The sequence below is a fragment of the Xyrauchen texanus genome, chromosome 12 (genome assembly GCF_025860055.1).
Source record: "Xyrauchen texanus isolate HMW12.3.18 chromosome 12, RBS_HiC_50CHRs, whole genome shotgun sequence".
NCBI classification, from domain to species: Eukaryota; Metazoa; Chordata; class Actinopteri; order Cypriniformes; family Catostomidae; genus Xyrauchen; species Xyrauchen texanus.
Window position 1 is genome coordinate 12,466,269 of NC_068287.1, and position 19,004 is coordinate 12,485,272.

At 36.3% G+C, this 19,004-nt stretch overlaps 2 protein-coding genes across 2 annotated transcripts in view; both read left to right on the plus strand.

Moving 5' to 3' along the window:
* LOC127653225 (protein tweety homolog 2-like) overlaps positions 1 to 5,765 on the plus strand; it is a 51,190-nt gene extending 45,425 nt beyond the window's left edge. The window contains exons 11-14 of the mRNA XM_052139830.1: positions 2,378 to 2,520; positions 2,603 to 2,779; positions 2,858 to 2,936; positions 4,713 to 5,765. Coding sequence (XP_051995790.1) covers positions 2,378 to 2,520; positions 2,603 to 2,779; positions 2,858 to 2,936; positions 4,713 to 4,793 — 480 coding nt within the window. The 3' untranslated portion in view covers positions 4,794 to 5,765. The remainder of the gene's footprint in view (positions 1 to 2,377; positions 2,521 to 2,602; positions 2,780 to 2,857; positions 2,937 to 4,712) is intronic.
* Positions 5,766 to 6,224: 459 nt separating this feature from the next.
* Positions 6,225 to 17,164, plus strand: chmp6a (charged multivesicular body protein 6a). Its single transcript, XM_052139860.1, has 8 exons — positions 6,225 to 6,439; positions 13,373 to 13,482; positions 13,611 to 13,698; positions 14,208 to 14,294; positions 14,964 to 15,029; positions 16,443 to 16,523; positions 16,638 to 16,704; positions 16,821 to 17,164. The coding sequence occupies exons 1-8, from the start codon at positions 6,374 to 6,376 to the stop codon at positions 16,868 to 16,870; spliced, it is 615 nt and encodes a 204-aa protein (XP_051995820.1). The 5' UTR covers positions 6,225 to 6,373; the 3' UTR covers positions 16,871 to 17,164.
* Positions 17,165 to 19,004: the final 1,840 nt, after the last annotated feature.

The following is a 19,004-nucleotide window of genomic DNA, read 5'->3' on the forward strand; positions in this document are numbered from 1 at the left end:
TGTGTGTTAATCACATTACTCATTTATGTTATAAAATTATGCTAGTTAGCTAACTTTTAGCTATTAATATACCACAGTTAGTTCCGGTCCTCGAATCTGATTGGACGAGAGACGTTCCATGAGCACTGATGTTGTGACTCCATCAGCACTCGGACGCTTCACTGTGTGTGTGAATCACTCCGCCTTCATGCTGTTCTAAATTAAAGTGTATCTGTTAGGTGTTACTGGCTTTATTTTTGAAATGACATATGTTAGCCAGCAGGTGGTTGCAAAAGATCATTTTTGTGTGTAATATGAGCCAGTTGGTGACGTAAAGTGAATCCGTTAGTCATTGTTTACAAAGAACTGCGCTCCATGATCGCTGGTATTACTAATATATTACCAAAACTAGGAAATAGCTTTAAACGGCTTTAAACGGACAACTTCAGGATTAAGGCTCATGCTGAGAGACACAACAGACTGATTTATTACAGAACTCAAGTGCTTACCTTTAATCGGATTTTCCACATTGGATACATACTGTTTAAAATGGCGGAGGACATCAATGTTTCTATAGTGAATGACTCTTGCACACTGGCTACCGTGAAATAGAGAGGAATACCCTGCTTTGACGCTCTATTTTCCACTGAGACAGCTGACAGCATCTCTGATTGGGTGTGGCAACAGGTGATTGCACATGCTACATCTCTCTCTCTCTCTCTCTCTCTCTCTCGCTCACACACACACACACATCCAGCCGTCTATCCTTGTTTATCTAATAACTTGTTAGAAACAGCACAAGCCATGATACTATTTCTGAAGTGAACTTTTATAATTACTAACGGACGCATCATTTGTTTTGAACCAGCAACGGCAGATTCTGATCGGTTGCATAATAAAGTATTTCCATGCACAAATGCATTTTTATGACCGTACTAGTTTTTTCCTAATTTTTTTAAATGTACTTGTTCATTGAACTGTTGTATAGAAGCAATATCACACTCGCAATTGTGCTATTTGGCCGTACATCAGCACTGCTGTAATTACCTGCGGCCGAATCACAGCAGTGCTGATGTAGGGCCATATCACACTCTTGCTCATGATATTGCTTAAATGGCAAACATTAGCAGCATGCTAATGTATGCTATTGATAGCTAAAAGTTAGTTAAAGCCAAGCGTACACTACATGATTTTGCAACTCACAGTCTTGTTTTCCATCTTGCTTGTGTGCACACACTATAGGACTGTAGTGTAACAACTACACGACCGTTCGTCTCCAACTGAGGCCATGTGTACACCTGGAAGTAAGATACATTTTTGGGTGATCATAAAAGTACATGCGAGAAATCACTGTTACACCTGGTCGTGTCTTTTGACCACCTGTGTTCTGATTTCAGGAGGACATACATCAATCATTACGTCTGTGTTTATCTAAATGACAAAATGCAAAAAAGTAAAAGACGAGAAACACAGAATTATTTTATTACAGTTTATTCTTGATAATATGTCAACAAACATGAAAGGCCGGTTCTCACCCGTTTTGCTATTTGCAAAAGGAAAAACATAAGAACAGCTGAACTAAATAAAGGCAGCGGTTAGGGAGATGTGGGTAAGTTTTATTTTCTTTTCTAATTATTTTTTGTCTTCCGCTTCCTAATACCTTGCCCTCCTCTTGTGCTCGTGCTGTTTTTCATTGTCTGTGTCTCATTGTCGATCTCGATGGTGTGCACACCTGACGACAAGACGGCTAGGTATCAGGCAGTTTTGAAAACTGTTGTAGCGTCTGGGACTCATCTTGGCATGTCGCAGGCGTGGGCACACAACAAATCGACCACTTGTCGTGTGCTCTGAGATTTCTCGTCGCAGACCAGACACCAAAACATCAAAGAGGATGAGCTTGAGTCTTGTAGGGTACACCTGGCTTAACTAGCATAACGTTATAAAGTTATGCTAGTTAGCTAACTTTTAGCTATCAGTAGCATACATTAGCACATAACTTTATAACATAAATCAGTAATGTGAAATAAAAACCAAATGCACACTTTACCCTCATTTCATTGCTGTAGCACTGAAGAAGCTTCCTGTTTGTCAGTAAGCGAAATAGAAAGCGGGATACTGTATATGAAATTGCCCAAGGCAACGCACCCATTTTTTCCCCAACCAAAATCACTTGAACGCACATAACACCGTAATAACCACTTCCATTCTTTCGTTTGAAAGAACTTTTAAAGAGGACTTGAATGCAGAATAAAGCCAGCCAATCAGACTGTAGCTTGTTGTTTTAAGAACGGTCTTGCCATTTTTGTCTGCAAGACGGTCTGTAGATGGTTCATGGATGATGGCTTGTTCAGCTCTAACATTCGTCACGTGTTGATCTAACAGTGTACTGGTCTTGCAGGACTATCTTGAGGCTCTGCTGGGCGTTTGCTTTGATGGCGTGGAGGGGCTCCTGTATCTGTGCCTGTTCTCACTTCTGGCAGCCTGTGCATTCTGTAGCATGCTGTGTGCCATCTCACTGGCCTGGACCCTCATCGACAGCAGGTACAATCCCACTTACAGTTTCCTCATCGTGGTGTGTGTCACCTGAGATCATCAGTGTAGCTGATGTCTAATTTGTCCTCAGGGACAGGGATTATGATGATATCGATGAGGAGGACCCCTTTAACCCGTCGAGACGCATCTCTGTGTATAACCCCAACCGAGCTCAAGTGCACAGCTTCTGTAGCTTCAGCAGCAGTATGGGCAGTCAGACCAGTCTGCAACCCCCACTGCAGGCCACATCCAGTGCACCAGAATACATGTGAGTACTGTGTGAGTGAGTGTGAGCTGTAATTTCTTGCTCTTGCTGACCCATTTATCTGGCTTTCCTCTCCTACAGGAACCAGTCTATGCTGTTTGAGAGAAGTCCTCGTTATGAAAACGTACCGTTGATTGGGAGAGGCTCACCGCCACCCTCGGTATTTCGATTTCAACATTCCTTTTGTTGACAAACTTTAATATTGCCCTTGTATACACAGTTAAATTATTGCACAAGTCTTATGGTCTAGTTTTATTTGTTTTTTGGTGTACTGTACACTTTAGTGTTCAAGATCATGACACCTAAAACTGAAAGCAGATATGGAGCATTACTGCCCCCTGCTGTTTAAATATCTCCAGTCATTTTGAGTAAGGGCAGTTTCACTATGGTTCACATCCATACAGATTTCAATGGAAATAGTAAAAAACAAAATTTTTAAAAATGAATAAAAAACAGTTCTGTCTTGATTTAATTTGAAGGCTGATGGGCAGATTGTAGGGATGTACTTGAAAAAATTATTTTTACACAGAATTCTTTTTCATCTGTCAAGACTCTTTTCACAGAATGCTATTTTACAGCTAATTGAGTCATTTTCCTCTCTTTTATTATATTCCAAATGATTTCCCCAGACATTTAAAAACAGTAAGTGAGCCCCCTGCCAACCCTAAAACATACAGCTTCTCCTCGACATGCCTTTGTGCTCTTTCTGCCTCTCATTTTCTTCCTCTGAGAATATCTTCACCCAAATCCATAAAAAAAGACATCTAGTGTTGGGGAGTAAATAACTGAAAAAATGTCACGTTTTCAATAACAAGCTAGATTCTCAAGCGAAAAGCAGTCTAGTATGACAAAAAATTACACTGTTTTAACATCACGTTGTGTTGCGTTCCATACACAGCTGCGTGAACGGAGGCAATTATCAAACAAACTCCTAAAATGTTCTCTCTGTCTATAATATGTACAGTATTTTTGTAAGGTCCAATTGGTTTTAGTGATTACATTCGTTATATGTAAATTATTCTAAGGAATACGTTATCTGCGTAGAAGTTTTGCGACATTGAATAGCAAAATATTTATTTAAACGCTGCTTTTCTTCACTATGTTATGTTTAGGTTTCTTTAGGTGTATTTGGCGTAAATGTATCAGTTCAAATTTAATGATTTCAACCTAATTGTGATCAATTTATTCAGAAAGCCAATTTTTTTAAGCCAATGAATACTGCTGATTAAATTATAAATTATATAATGTGATAGTTATATATTTTTCAATAAATTGCCCACTGATACTTATCTAACTTAGTATGTAATGTTGTTGTCGCTTGTAAAGTAGCTATCTTTTTTTTTTTTTTTTTTTTTTTCAAAAGAATAGTTTGACAATAGGCCTGATAATTTTTTTTAGTATAGCTTCCCCAACACTGCTGTTATCATCCTCAGCTGTTGGCTTTTATTTTATTTTAATTTTGTAGCATTTTGTTTGTTTTGCTCTGATTTGGTTTTGTTGTGTTTTGTTTAGTTTGTTTTGCTTTGCTTAGTTTATTATTTATTTTTTTTTTTTTGCTTTACTCTGATTTTGTTGTGTTTATTTTTGTTTCGTTTTGCTTACTTTTCTTTGATTTGCTTGGCTTTGTTTTTTTTCTTTGCTTGTTTTGTTTGTGTGTGTGTGTGTGTGTGTGTGTGTGTGTGTGTGTGTGTGTGTTTGTTTGTTTTGCTTTTTGTTTTGTTTTCCTCTTTTGTCAGACATTATATCAGTGTTTTTCCAACTTCTTTTCTAGTACCACCACTTCACCTGAAATGTTTACCTGTTTATTTTTTTCACACATTGAATACTTTCATTATCCAAACATGATCAAATCCCATAAAAAATTGACATGAGAAGACAGCAGTTATAAAGGAGATCTGAGCTGAAGTAATCTGTGATTTCTCTTTACTAACTGCAGTATTCACCCAGCATGAAGACCACCTACCTTTCTATGACTGATGCCCAAATCAGACACTTTGGAACAGACTTCCAGGTGTAACTGTCCTGGGTCCTCTTCCTGAAGGAGTCTTTGGCAGCATGAGATGCTCTCCTTGTTGATACTTAAAAGCAGGACATCAGTGAAGCACAAATGTTTGTCAAAGGAAGTTCTCAAAGACTGCAAGCGGTCCAGACAGTTAAAGGAAACTCTTCATATCTATAAAGACAGAGGATACTTTGGAGATTTAAAGGTGAACTCTGACCACTTGTAAATATGCACTTGTTTTCCTCAGGGGCTTGTCAGGTCATTGATATATTACTTTGTGTGATAGCAAAGTATGTGATCATGTTGTTGAACATTTTAACTGAAAGATTTTTTTATTTCTTTCAGTAATACTTCTGCTTAGATTATGCAAACAATGGTTAATAACTCATAGCTTAAGGAAAGAAAAAATAAACTGTGTTTTACCACTCGGCCTTGAGCTCTGCAATGAGCCTTTAATTAATATTTCTTTTATAATGGTTAAATACAGTAGAGACACCACATGATGCACTGACCTACACAGAGAGAAAAGACAAACTGGACAGCCTTCAGCAACCTGAGTGTGTGTATGATCTGATGTAGTGATTATATTTTGCATGAGGAAAAAGTTATTTGATGCCTCTAATGAAATAAACTTATGCTGTGATGTGATTCCGCCTCATATATATCTGTGTTCCAGTACTAGTCAATAGTCAAATAGGTCTGTTATTCTTCCAGACTAACGAATAGATGAAAATGAATCATAATCTGGAGCGTTAGACACTGGGATGCAAAATGTGGATATGTGAATTGTAGACAGAATAGTCTTTATCATTGTTTTTATCATTGTTTTGTGAGGCTCACCATAACGCTGTTTAGACAGACAGCTGTTTATAATCCAAATGAATAAAAAAGAATTACATTAGATTAGTTTATACATGTTGAATTCTATCACTGTTCTTATTATCATCTTTGCTTGTCATGACATTTCAAAAGTGCTGTTTTTTATGTCCATGTAATGTTTTTTATTTTTTGACAATAAATAATTTTTACTGAAAGTTACGTTTTTATCGTTCTGAAAATAAGCTGTATTAATTTTTAAATTCAGTTCTCGCAGATAGTAACAAAATGGGAAGTGACATGAAGGCAAAGTTCATTCTGTAAACCCAATCATACTTTATGACGGACCAAAGTTCTTAAAACAAATGAACACAATAGATCAATCAATATTGAAATATTCCAATTTACTAATGCAAATAAGTCCTTTTGAGTACTTTGGTCCTCTGTAAATGTGTGATGCATCTGTGCCACTTGGGGTCAACTTAGTTTTAATTTTATTGGCAATATCACTTGCTTACACAAAGCCAACATCAGAGGGCGCTAAATAGACACACAATTTTTGCATTCTCGCTGGCTTGACGCTAGAGGGCGCTTACACGCCTCTGTAGACACTAAATGCGCTTAGCGAGCTTTACGAAACACTGCTGAATATAAACATCCTCCGATCTGCGCTTGACATATCATAACACATCTTGGCCATGTATATACTTAAATAAAGTAGTCAGTGTTCCATATCAGATGTGATATTAGAAGTGAGGCCGGGATGTGGCTTATTCGCAATGGGAAATGTTTTCGTCAGAAAGAGATGTCCCAGTCGAGTGACATATCAGGACATGGCGATATTGGTAAGATCAATCGATCAGCATCACGTGCTTGTGTGTTGTGTTTGTGGCATTCATACATGTGTAGATATAGAGCCAACATACTGCTATTAAGCGTCTAACACGACCTCAGCCATGTGAAACTGCGATTAAAGGGATTAGTCAACAGAACATCATATAGAATAGCATAGTACAGCACATATTAATAAACAGATAAATGTTATAGAACATTACTGTATTATTAAATATAATAAAACGGCATACATTATTTAACAGATCAGTATTATATAGAACAGAACAGCAAATATTATATAACATAATCGTATTATAGAATACAATAGAACAGCAAATATTATACAACATAACAGTATTATAAAATGCAATAGAACAACAAATATTATAGAATAAAACAGTATTATAGAATATAACAGAACGATATTATAGAATAAAATATTATAGACCAGAACAGTATAATAGAATAGAATGAACAGAACATTATTATAAAATAGAATAGAATCAAACACTATTACAGAACAGTATTATAAACAATGCAATCAAACACAACAGTATTATAGAATAGAACAGCAAATATTAAACAGAACAGTATTATAGAATAGAACAGCAAATATTAAACAGAACAGTATTATAAAATAGAATAGAACAGCAAATATTAAACAGAATATTATTATAGAATAGAACTGCAAATATTAAACAGAACAGTATTATAGAATAGAATAGAAAATATTAAACAGAACAGTTTTATAGAATAGAATTGAACTGCAAATATTAAACAGAGCAGTATTATAAAATAGAATAGAACAGCAAATATTAAACAGAACAGTATTATAGAATAGAATAGAACTGCAAATATTAAACAGAACAGTATTATAGAATAGAACTGCAAATATTAAACAGAACAGTATTATAGAATAGAATAGAACAGCAAATATTAAACAGAACAGTATTATAGAATAGAACTGCAAATATTAAACAGAACAGTATTATAGAATAGAACTGCAAATATTAAACAGAACAGTATTATAAAATAGAATAGAACTGCAAATATTAAACAGAACAGTATTATAGAATAGAATAGAACAGCAAATATTAAACAGAACAGTATTATAGAATAGAACTGCAAATATTAAACAGAACAGTATTATAGAATAGAACAGCAAATATTAAACAGAACAGTATTATAGAATATAATAGAACTGCAAATATTAAACAGAACAGTATTATAGAATAGAATAGAACAGCAAATATTAAACAGAACAGTATTACAGAATATTAAACAGAATATTATAGAATAGAACTGCAAATATTAAACAGAACAGTATTATAGAATAGAATAGAAATATTAAACAGAACAGTTTATAGAATAGAACTGCAAATATTAAACAGAATATTATTATAGAATAGAACTGCAAATATTAAACAGAACAGTATTATAGAATAGAATAGAAAATATTAAACAGAACAGTTTTATAGAATAGAATTGAACTGCAAATATTAAACAGAACAGTATTATAAAATAGAATAGAACAGCAAATATTAAACAGAATATTATTATAGAATAGAACTGCAAATATTAAACAGAACAGTATTATAGACTAGAACTGCAAATATTAAACAGAACAGTATTATAGAATAGAATAGAACTGCAAATATTAAACAGAACAGTATTATAGAATAGAATTGAACTGCAAATATTAAACAGAGCAGTATTATAAAATAGAATAGAACAGCAAATATTAAACAGAACAGTATTATAGAATAGAATAGAACAGCAAATATCAAACAGAACAGTATTATAGAATAGAACTGCAAATATTAAACAGAACAGTATTATAGAATAGAACAGCAAATATTAAACAGAACAGTATTATAGACTAGAACTGCAAATATTAAACAGAACAGTATTATAGAATAGAATAGAACAGCAAATATTAAACAGAACAGTATTACAGAATATAATAGAACTGCAAATATTAAACAGAACAGTATTATAGAATAGAATAGAACTGCAAATATTAAACAGAATATTATTATAGAATAGAACTGCAAATATTAAACAGAACAGTATTATAGAATAGAATAGAAAATATTAAACAGAACAGTTTTATAGAATAGAATTGAACTGCAAATATTAAACAGAACAGTATTATAGAATAGAATAGAACAGCAAATATTAAACAGAACAGTATTATAGAATAGAACTGCAAATATTAAACAGAACAGTATTATAGAATAGAACAGCAAATATTAAACAGAACAGTATTATAGAATAGAACTGCAAATATTAAACAGAACAGTATTATAGAATAGAACTGCAAATATTAAACAGAACAGTATTATAGAATAGAATAGAACAGCAAATATTAAACAGAACAGTATTACAGAATAGAATGGAACTGCAAATATTAAACAGAACAGTATTATAGAATAGAATAGAACTGCAAATATTAAACAGAACAGTATTATAGAATAGAATAGAACAGCAAATATTAAACAGAACAGTATTACAGAATATAATAGAACTGCAAATATTAAACAGAACAGTATTATAGAATAGAATAGAACTGCAAATATTAAACAGAACAGTATTATAGAATTGAATACAATATAACAGAACAGCAAATATTTTAGAATAGACCAGTATTGTGGAATAGAATAGAATAGAACAGAACAGTATATATAGAACACCACAGTGTTATATAATGCAACAGAACATTATTACAAAATAAAATAGAACAGAACAGTAAATATAGAACATTATAATAGAATAGAACAGAAAAGAACAGTAAATATAGAACATTATAATAGAATAGAACAGAAAAGAACAGTAAATATAGAACACCATAGTGTTATAGAATAGAAAAGAACATTATTACAAAATAAAATAGAACAGAACAGTAAATATAGATCACCACAGTGTTATTGTCATATTCCCTGTTGTCTTTTGTTTTTGTGCTTTTATGTTGGAATTCTTGTTTAGTTTCCTGTTTCCTGTGTTAGTTTTATAATCCTTGATTGAAAGATGAATTCCTTGATTGATTTTCCCTGATTGTTTCCCCAGATGTTCCTTGTTTTCCCTGTTTCCTTTGTCAGTTTTTGGATGTTTTGTCTATGCTCGGTTCTAGGTTCCCCGTGTTTTTCTTTTCCTTTTATTCTGAATTAGCTTGTTTATTTTTCAGTTTAATAAAGCTGCATGTAGATCCTCATTCCTTACCTGCCTCGTCACAGAAAAACTGACCAAAGATGGATCTAGCAGCCATCAGAATTCTCCTCTTCAAGCAAGGTGACCGTCCAGTTGAGGATCACGTCCGTGAGTTTTTAGAGCTGGCGAATTTAGTGCACTACCCAGAATACTCTTTGTTGGATTTCTTCAGGGTGGGTCTCAGTAGTGCACAAAAGGAGCTATTGCCTCCAGCGGATCCTCACAGGACGCTCCTAGAGTTCGTGAAGGAGCTCTGCGAGTTTGCTGCTCGCCTTTAACTGTGGGTGTAGAGGAAGAGGGCTTTAAATCTCCTCCCACAGTGGTTGCCCACCAGCCTTCCATGGCTCGTCCCTCAACGCTTGACACAGCCAATGCCCACGCCTGCCACGGCCAACGAGCCAACACCCACACCTGCCACAACCAACGAGCTGGATGTCTCGTCCGTCCCAGAGCCAGCATTGTCAGCCTCGTCCGTCCTGTCCTACGGCCACCTCCCTGGCCTCCTGACCCTCTCTCGGCCCTGCAGCCACCTCCCAGGTCACCTGACCCAGTCCCTGTCCTACAGCCTCCCAGGCCTCCTGACCCGGTCTCGGCCCTTCGGCTGCCTCCCAGACCTCCTGATCCAGTCCCCACTTGAGGTCATCCCCTTGGTCTTCTAGCCATCCCCCGGATCTGCTCTAGTCTCCTGGCTGTCCGCCGGATCTGCTCTGGTCCCCTTGGTCTCCTAGCCCTCTGCCTGATCTGCTTTGTTCCCCTTGGTCTCCTGGCCATCCCCCTTATCTGCTCTGGTCCCCTTGGTTTCCTGGCCATCCCCCTTATCTGCTCTGGTCCCCTTGGTCTCCTGGCCACTAGCATGATCTGTTCTGGTCCCCTTGGTCTCCTGACCGTCCGCCTGATCAGCTTTGGTTCCCTTGGTCTTCTGGCCATACCCCTGATCTGCTCTGGTCCCCTTGGTTTCCTGGCCGTCCCCCTGATCAACTCTGGTCCACTTGGTCTCCTGGCTGCCCGCATGATCTGTTCTGTCCCCTTGGTCACCTGCCTGTCCGCCTGATCAGCTCTGGTCTCCTTGTCTCCTGGCCGTCCACCTGATCAGCTCTGGTCTCCTTGTTCTCCTGGCCATCTGCCTGATCAGCTCTGGTATCTTTGGTCTCCTGACCGTCCGCCTGATCTGCTCTGGTCTCCTGGCCGCCCGCCTGATCTGGTTTTCCCCTACACTCCATGGAAAATTTGTATTTATTATTTTATTTTTATACTTTTTTGGAGCATCTGGAATCTGCTCCTTACAGGGGGGTATCTGTCATATTCCCTGTTGTCTTTTGTTTTTGTGCTTTTATGTTGTAATTCTTGTTTAGTTTCCTATGTTAGTTTTGTAGTCCTTGTAGTTATATTCCATGATTGATTTTCCCTGATTGTTTCCCCAGGTGTTCCTTGTTTTCCCTTGTGTATTTAAACCCTTGTTTTCCCTGTTTCCTTTGTCAGTTTTAAATAGAATAAAACAGAACAGAACAGTTTAATAGAATAGAATAAAACAGAACAGAACAGTATAATAGAATAGAATAAAACAACAACATTTACAGAACAGTATAATACAATTGAATAAAACAGAACACCACAGTGTTATAGAATACAACAGAACATTATTACAAATTAAAATAGAATAGAACAGAACAGTATTACAGAGCAGTATTGTTGAATACAATGGGACAAAGCTGCATTATAGAACAGAACAGAACGGAACAGAAGAGCAACTATTTAAGAACAGAACAGTATTATAGAGTAGAATCAAACTGCTAATATTATAGAACAGACCAGTATTATTGAATAGAAGTGCACAGCATCTAGTATAAAATAGAATAGAACAAGATCTGTTCGGGAATAGAACCAAACAGGATCTAGAATAGAATAGATTTGTTTCTATTATATACAGGTGAAACTCGAAAAATTAGAATATCGTACAAAAGTTCATTAATTTCAGTAATTCAACTTAAAAGGTGAAACTAATATATTATATAGACTCATTACAAGCAAAGTAAGATATTTCAAGCCTTTATTTGATATAATTTTGATGATTATGGCTTACAGCTTATGAAAACCCCAAATTCAGAATCTCAGAAAATTAGAATATTGTGAAAAGGTTCAGTATTGTAGGCTCAAAGTGTCACACTCTAATCAGCTAAACACCTGCAAAGGGTTCCTGAGCCTTTAAATGGTCTCTCAGTCTGGTTCAGTTGAATTCACAATCATGGGGAAGACTGCTGACCTGACAGTTGTGCAGAAAACCATCATTGACACCCTCCACAAGGAGGGAAAGCCTCAAAAGGTAATTGCAAAAGAAGTTGGATGTTCTCAAAGTGCTGTAACAAAGCACATTAATAGAAAGTTAAGTGGAAGGGAAAAGTGTGGAAGAAAAAGGTGCACAAGCAGCAGGGATGACCGTAGCCTGGAGAGGATTGTCAGGAAAAGGCCATTCAAATGTGTGGGGAGCTTCACAAGGAGTGGACTGAGGCTGGAGTTACTGCATCAAGAGCCACCACACACAGACGGGTCCTGGACATGGGCTTCACATGTCAAACGTCTTACCTGGGCTAAAGAAAAAAAGAACTGGTCTGTTGCTCAGTGGTCCAAAGTCCTCTTTTCTGATGAGAGCAAATTTGCATCTCATTTGGAAACCAAGGTCCCAGAGTCTGGAGGAAGAATGGAGAGGCACACAATCCAAGATGCTTGAAGTCCAGTGTGAAGTTTCCACAGTCTGTGTTGGTTTGGGGAGCCATGTCATCGGCTGGTGTTGGTCCACTGTGCTTTATTAAGTCCAGAGTCAACGCAGCCGTCTACCGGGACATTTTAGAGCACTTCATGCTTCCTTCAGCAGACAAGCTTTATGGAGATGCTGACTTCATTTTCCAGCAGGACTTGGCACCTGCCCACACTGCCAAAAGTACCAAAACCTGGTTCAATGACCATGGTATTACTGTGCTTGATTGGCCAGCAAACTCGCCTGACCTGAACCCCATAGAGAATCTATGGGGCATTGCCAAGAGAAAGATGAGAGACATGAGACCAAACAATGCAGAAGAGCTGAAGGCCGCTATTGAAGCATCTTGGTCTTCCATAACACCTCAGCAGTGCCACAGGCTGATAGCATCCATGCCACGCCGCATTGAGGCAGTAATTAATGCAAAAGGGGCCCAAACCAAGTACTGAGTACATATGCATGCTTATACTTTTCAGAGGGCCGACATTTCTGTATTTAAAATCCTTTTTTTATTGATTTCATGTAATATTCTAATTTTCTGAGATTCTGAATTTGGGGTTTTCATAAGCTGTAAGTCATAATCATCAAAATTATATCAAATAAAGGCTTGAAATATCTTACTTTGCTTGTAATGAGTCTATATAATATATTAGTTTCACCTTTTAAGTTGAATTACTGAAATTAATGAACTTTTGCACGATATTCTAATTTTTCGAGTTTCACCTGTACAGTAATAGAAATGCATATGCTATAGAATATAACAGTGTATATATAAGAAATTTCATAGAATATGATCAAATTAGGCATAAAATGTTTTAGTAATTGTCACACACTGTGATATTTCATATTTTGACAGCTGTTTAAGAAATGTTTAGCTTAGTCTTGGACCCAACAACGTTATACAGTAAATGAGATGTGTCTATGATTGAACAATGAATAAACTGTCCCGTTCATCTGTCATGTAAATCTTGTCACTGGATAATAGCAATTGAAACAGCAGCGAGATAAACTAAAGCAATATCAGAAGAGAATCACATTACAGCTGGAGAAAGAGAGACTGCTGGCCAAACAGCTCCTGAAGGATGGCAAGAAAGAGTAAGTCATTTCATATTACATGAATACAAGTGTTGCACAATAGCTTTATTATGCTGAAGTGGGGCCATCTGCATTATACTTGGCAGAAGTGATTGTGATTTAACACGTGTGATTCATGCATTTCACAGACGAGCTCTTCTGCTGCTTAAAAAGAAACGCTACCAAGATCAGCTGCTGGACAAGACCGAGAACCAGATAGCCAACTTGGAGCGCATGGTGGGCCTAGATAAAATGATATATATTTGTTAATATTTAAAGGTGAAGTGTGTAATTTTTTTTATGATAAATTAATCTCTCCTATCTGAACTTAATGTGCAGAATCAACTATAAATATGCAACTCGTTCAGTAGATTGACTCTAGATCTGAAAACACTGTCACTATATATATATATATATATATATATATATATTTAAATCTCTACCAGCTTAACAAAGCAAATCAGTTGCGTGAGTTTGGGGGTCAGAACTGTCTGTTTGTCTGACCAATGAAAAATGGGGGGAGTGTTTGGGGGAACCTGTTTGAAAACTGACCCATAAATGACCCACTCCATCTTTTAGGATATGCAGTTATGAACACTCTAATACCACAATAACACCTCTGAATATGAGAGCGGACTCACTGTTAGTTTCATTAAGAAGTATTTGAAAATATATTACAAGAACTTTGAGCAATAGTAATATATTTTTTATGAATATGAATATATTTTCTAATATTCACCATGCAGGTTCAAGATATTGAATTTGCTCAGATTGAAATAAAAGTCATTGAGGGTTTGAAAGCTGGCAATGACTGTCTCAAGCAAATGCATGAGGTAAGTTGATCTAAACCTAGATTGCATAAACTCTATTCAGGGTTCGCATAGTCAGATTTTAGTATTGTGATTTGTAGGCATAGAAAAGCCACGGAAATGTTTTTAATTATTTTTCATTTTAATTATGCTCAGTTCTTAACTATTTAATCAGCTAGAAATTGCCTTTTGTGAGTGTAATCTCTATTGAATGATTTTAATAATCTATTTCATTCTATCCAGCAATCACATCCACCTCAAAAAGGTTTTGAAAAAGTCATGGAAAGTCAAAAATTGAAAGAACTCAACGTTTTAATCTTTGTAAAAACAAAAACATAGTTTATGTTTCAGAATTGCTGCTTTATAACCAGTGGATGCACCTTCATCAACAACTTTTATTGGTTAATTATTATTACCAAAGCTGGTGATGAACAGAGGGTGGTGTAGTGTGTAGCAGCATGTTTTAGGGAACAGCTAGCCATTGCTCAAGGATTAAAGGATTACTCATAGATTACAGCAGCCCTGCTTTTGTCTTGCACAGGGCTTCACCATTAAGACTTCAGAAAGTCTCCTGCTTATCAGACGTTACATTATGTGTTAAATATAAATGTAATTTAGTGAACTGGTCTGATCTTATCATTTGACAACATTTAGACATGTGTTTGCCCTGGATTGATCGTGTTCTCTCATTAGGTCTTGTCCATCGAGAAGGTGGAGAGAATACTGGAGGAGACACAGGAGGCCATTGAGTATCAGAAGGTTGCAACATTTAGTTCATTTCACATTCAGAGTGTTGCTATGCACAGTAGACCCCAAAATATTTGAATACCGAAAGGAATAATAATTTACCTAAAAATGAAAATTCTGTTATTATTTACTGTCGCTCCAAACCCATATGACTTACATCTTTCTACCGTGGAACAGAAAAGGTTAAGCCTTCGAAGGGTTTATTTGCCATAATGACAGTGATTTGAGCCTGTTGAGCTCAAAGAAGGACAAGAAAAAAAAAACACTGTAAATGTCTTTATTAGAGGTCAACTGATAATGAATTCTGACGATACTGATAACTAAGGTAGTGGAAAAAGCAGAAAACCGATTAATCAGCTGATAGCTTTTAAAATCGATTTATTGAAGATGTTTTCTTTCTAATAAACCCTCTGTGAAGGGATCAATGGAAAGGAGGAGGCGAGAACCGGCTTTCCAATATAAATAATAGTTTAATGATAAACTTAAAAGACAACATAAACACACACATGACGGACATGTCCGTAAACGATCTCTCTCTCCCGCACGATCCCCTGCTGTTGACCTTTAACCCTCACGGAGGCTTGATTAGCCTGATACGGGACCGGGTGTGTAGGATCACGACCCGGCCCCGCCCTCCGCCCTGCTACACCCTCCAACTCTGTCCACTGGGAAATAAAAGCTGTCGGTTGTCGATGTTAATTTCTGTGGATATCTGACTGTTCCATCTATTATACTTTTGATCTCTAGTCTCTGTTTTCACACTATAATCACTATATTCCTTGTACGCTAAATAAACTATATTCCAAGTCTGCTGAAGTGATACGATAACTTTTTTTGCGATGAACAGAATGAAATTGAAGTAGTTATTCACTCTCAAATCAATTAATGTTATTAAAGCGCTTAAATAATTTATATGAAACCCCTTTGGTTGTGACCAATCGTGACTTATGACAAACTTGTGGCAAACACTACTGTTAAATGACATTGACACCAGTTGGTTAAACTGGCAGGAAACGTGAGAGGTTTGTTCTTAGAAAAGGTCTAGCATGCAGATGTCACTTGGTTTGTGTGACGAGGAGGAGGGCGTGGCCATGATGGAGCGTGAGAGCGAGATAAAGGGGCGGCCGGAGACGCCAGTTCGAGAGAGAGAGAGAGACGCACGTGGCCACGCTGCATGTTTGTTTGTGTTGGTTTTAAGTCCTTCCATGTCCTTATACTGTTACAGTTTTATATTTTGTTACCTAATAATAGTCTTTAATGTGTTAATGTCCAAACACTTTTTGGGGTCACTAGAATCCCTAATAATGGCTCTTGACTTTTCACCCTGACACCATCCCTGCTCTTATAGCCCTTGGCTGTTTTGCTCTTTCCCGGTTTTGATTGCTCCAAATGTGTCCCTGCTTTTTGAAAATTGTTTCCTAATAGCAAATTGATGAGCTGCTGGCAGGTTCTTTGACACAGGAGGATGAGGATGCTGTCTTAGCAGAGCTGGAGGCCATCACTCAGGTGTGTGCACCTTCACCTGTCAGCTACTGTATGCTGTCAAATATCCCATCTTTCGAAACGCTGCCTGGTTCTGCATAACTTCTGACTTAACATTTCTCTTTCATTCCTGGGTAGGAAGAAGACATAACCCTTCCAGAATTACCCACAGATCCCTTGCCGGTGGTGCCTAAAGGCGTGACAGGTGTTGTTTTATTATGGTCAAACACAGTGCTGTGTCAGAACGTTTTAGAAAGCAACTTTTGTTGGTGCTATTTTGATCGCTGTGTGTTACTCTCTTTGTACTCTTTGTCTTTGCAGAGGGAAAAGAGGCAAAAATCAAGGTGGAGAGAGAAATGCTGGCAGCGTAGTGAAACTCTGCTGTTTGATCTTACACACTCACATCCTGGCTCATCATTTTTTGTTTTGTTTTGTTTTTTAATTAAAAAGAGAGCTTTGGGAGTAGAATTGGCAGAAGAGAAGGCTTGTATATATTCTCGGCATACACACTACAATCATAAACAGTATGTGATTGTGATGTGCACACATTAGGATCAGGGTTCCAACAGTCATGGAAAACCTGGAAATATCAATACAGTTTTAAATTGTGATTTCCAGGCCTGGAATATGGAAAATGCATGCTGTCATATTAATAAATAAATATTTCATCAAAAACATATATATATATATATATATGTTTTTGATGAAATATTTATTTAAATCGAAAGATATAATCGCACACACACATATATATATATTTATATTGTATGTGCATGTATTTTTCAATTAATAAATAAATAAATCATGAAATGTGTCAATAAATTAATTAATCAAATGTAATCAGTACTTTGATTATTAAAATAATTTATTGACACATATCATGATTTATTTATTAAAATACAATGGTATATTTATTTATGATTTTTATGGAAGATATATTTATTAATATGGCACAATGAATTATAAAAGTTAATAAAATCTTAAAGTAATTGTGGATTTTTTAATAAAATATTATGTAATGTAGTTATTCTCAGCTGTTATATATTTGATTGGCTAGATTATTATTATTATTTATTTGTGTGTGTACAATCTAGTTTTATTTAGCTCAAGATTATTTTGCTAAATAAATTCATCGAGACTCTATGAACTTGGCACTAGTACATATATTTCTCTATTTAATTAAATTTTTTGTACAATCCATCACATCAACTATGTGTTGCATTGATTTTACAAATATGGTTCATACCCTGTTCATGTCTTTAAACAATCCCCACAATATATGTTCTAAGCTGTATATTATCATCAAGGCAAAATGTCTGTGATTTCCGTGGCTGACTGTTAGAATTGTGTTATCATGACATGACCACTAGAGGGTTCTTTACATCACTAATTGAAAGGAAGTAAATCTCTGCTGACAGATGCAAACTGGCAATCCTCTCATGGTGGCACAGTGTTTAATGTAAGCCATCTGTTAATATACAGCATTGAAGTCTTTATATCCAGATATGAATCTCTCTCTCTCTCCCTCTCTCTCTGTGTGTGTGTGTGTGTATCTTTCATACTCTCTTTAATAACGTTTTTACTCTAATAACAGCCCAACAACATACAATGTGGTGTGAAACAAATACTGATAAATAACTGCCTTTGAAACCAAAGTTTAGCCATTTTAGCTCAGTTTTATGTGATCTTTTGCAGGTGACATTAATGTTAAAAGGAAAATAAATGACTACACTCACAATATTGTACAATTTTGCTCTTGTTGTGGTTCACATCAGTGAATCTGTGTGTGCTTGGAGACTTTATGTGGTGCACATACACATTTTTTCTGCATTAAAAGGTTTACTCTAAAAGAAATTGATAGTAATTTTGAAACATATGTATATTATCTTGAGAACTGAAATGAGATGAAGACTCCAGTCATATCAGTAACCTTATAAAAGCTGTTTTATTGCACATGGAGAGGGTCCCCTCATGAGGGCGGCCATATTAGAATCACATGACCAGCTGAATACTACTGGCTTAATCTCAGTAACAGCCCTGGTAATTTATACGTTCAGTCATTGCTTACTGTGAATAGTGAATTTCTATAATGGCATCAGTAACTGAAAAACCTTCGTGATTGAATTATGCGGCATCCACGCCACTAGGTGTCAGTGTACGTCTAAGACAACACAAATAAATAAATACAAAATATTGAGTGCACCTTTAAAAAACTGAAAGCAAGTACCAAGTATAGGGCGGAGTTTGGAATTGCATACTAATTTAATATTCTTACTATTTCTGCCATAGACATACATAGCTGTAATTAAGTGCAGTATACCATTCCCATCTCTGCATAAGTCTCTTATAAACTACAATAGGTGTTTTCAATCTGTGGGCGTTTTACAACCGGGATGGGCGTTTCTAAACTATCCAATGACAGTAGGGAATCTCAATGGTTTGAAAACACCCATTGATTGGGAAAAGACTATTTTTGTTCAGCAGTGACATGAATCTCGCAACTAC